Source organism: Penaeus monodon, chromosome 21, assembly GCF_015228065.2.
Source record: "Penaeus monodon isolate SGIC_2016 chromosome 21, NSTDA_Pmon_1, whole genome shotgun sequence".
NCBI lineage: Eukaryota > Metazoa > Arthropoda > Malacostraca > Decapoda > Penaeidae > Penaeus > Penaeus monodon.
The window spans coordinates 12,256,177-12,257,972 of NC_051406.1; the positions used below are offsets into that span (position 1 = coordinate 12,256,177).

General features: G+C 44.7%; 1 protein-coding gene across 1 annotated transcript in view; it reads left to right on the forward strand.

Moving 5' to 3' along the window:
- Window positions 1-918: 918 nt before the first annotated feature.
- The window catches only part of LOC119586702 (ETS homologous factor-like), a 3,904-nt gene continuing 3,026 nt past the window's right edge, over window positions 919-1,796 (forward strand). The window contains exons 1-2 of the mRNA XM_037935433.1: window positions 919-1,287; window positions 1,470-1,665. Of these exons, the coding sequence (XP_037791361.1) occupies window positions 1,081-1,287; window positions 1,470-1,665 (403 nt within the window). The 5' untranslated portion in view covers window positions 919-1,080. The remainder of the gene's footprint in view (window positions 1,288-1,469; window positions 1,666-1,796) is intronic.

The following is a 1,796-nucleotide window of genomic DNA, read 5'->3' on the forward strand; positions in this document are numbered from 1 at the left end:
TATTATCTCCCATGCAACAATGCAGTAACGGCTTGCAACAAAATGAATCCTATTACGAGGAACTGTATTTGTGTGAGCGAGTTTTCCAAGAAATGCGATACACGGTGAATTATACTATTGTACCTGTTACTCGCTGGATCTTTTTTATGATAAATTAATTCTAAACTTTTTGACACATCATATGAAACTGTCTATAGATATGCAGGCGTCTTATCAATATAGCGTAATTATATCTAATGATTAGTGATAATCTTGCATCGATACATTATCATTTAGATCATCTGTTTTGATGAAATGAAGATTCGAATAATTTAGTTTTTATCGGATCTTTTAATAGTGTTATGTCGGCTCTATGCTATTGAAGATTAAGGTAAAGGTCTCATATATATACTTATATTTGGTGACAATGTTTCCAGGCGCAACACACATACTCTTTACTAATACAGAAATTGAAAAGAAAGATAATTGAAACTAAGATTACGGACATTAGCTGCATTAACAACTGGTGGTATATATTACATTCCTACAGGTGCATATAGAGCCACTGGTTGGTAGTTAGCGATTGCAAAAAGATCATGTAATTAGCAAAAGGTGGATAATAAATCGGCAATGAGAGCGCAACCTGTAGAGCAGCAACAGGTGCCTCGCGTGGGAGCAGTGATTCCTGCCAGCACGTGGACAGATGTTCTAAGTTGCACATTAGCTCTGCGGTCTAAGTACGACGTAACAGGGTCCGTAGGTCACCTGGTACTCCTTTTGAGCTGTAGTTATGAAGTGGTTCTCACGCGAAGGAGACTGACGTGACGTGAGCAAATAGGAAGATGCGATGCTACTGACGTCACAGATTTCCCCTCCGCCAGCTAGCGTGCTAGTTTAAAATGGCGGTTGCTCGTTGGAAGCCTCAGTCCGCCACACCTCCGCCAGCGAAGTGGATGTGTCGATATTTCTTCCTCCTCGCCGAGCTTTCTTGATTGCACTCTTTGCCTCCGTTCCATCGGCACGAGGGGAAATTAAACCAATAAGACTACGTGTGTGACGTGTGTGGATATTTTATTTCGTCGTCTCTTCTCGCAAAACAAGATGGAGTCTTACAGTTACGAAGACTTAAACGCTTCCTTCAGCCTGGAGGAGCCGCTCTTCGGCGCCTCCGAGTCCATCGACACTCTGTGCGAAACCTACCTCAGCAACATGGAAACTTACTCCTCCGGTGCCAAGCATTCACAGAAAAGCCTCTTTGAGGAGATGGAAGCCTTCTCCAAGATGGAGATTCACGAATGGCGGGGCGAGGTAAGTTGGCAACAAGCAGAGCTGAGCGGTAGCCTCAGTAGTTTGTGATTTCCCCTTTGATAAGAGCGGTTATTTTAAGCTCCTACATATTTTTCTCCTTACATATTTGTTACATATTTTTCTCATAATCTCATTCCCACGCTAATGTTTTCTACGTTAGACTAAAGCACCCTTTTCCTCAGGAATGCGTGGACTGGGCCGGCAGCGTGTGTCGTCGCCAGGGCCTGGACCAGACCACCGTCGACCTGTGGGCCTTCAGGAACACCTCGGGCAACCTCCTTCAGCAGTACTCCCTTCAGGACTTCTGCTCGCTCGTTGGGGACATCTATGGGCCTCTGTTTTACAACGAGCTTCAGGCACTCCGCAAACGCAGCGCAGGTACGTCCTCGCAGCCACGCCGTGGCTCTCAAGGTTATATGCAAATCAGGACTTTGTGTAAAGCTGAGTTTACGCGAGTGCGATAGGGAATATGATTGCAAAGGTAAAGTTAGTAGTGACAGAGCAAAAAA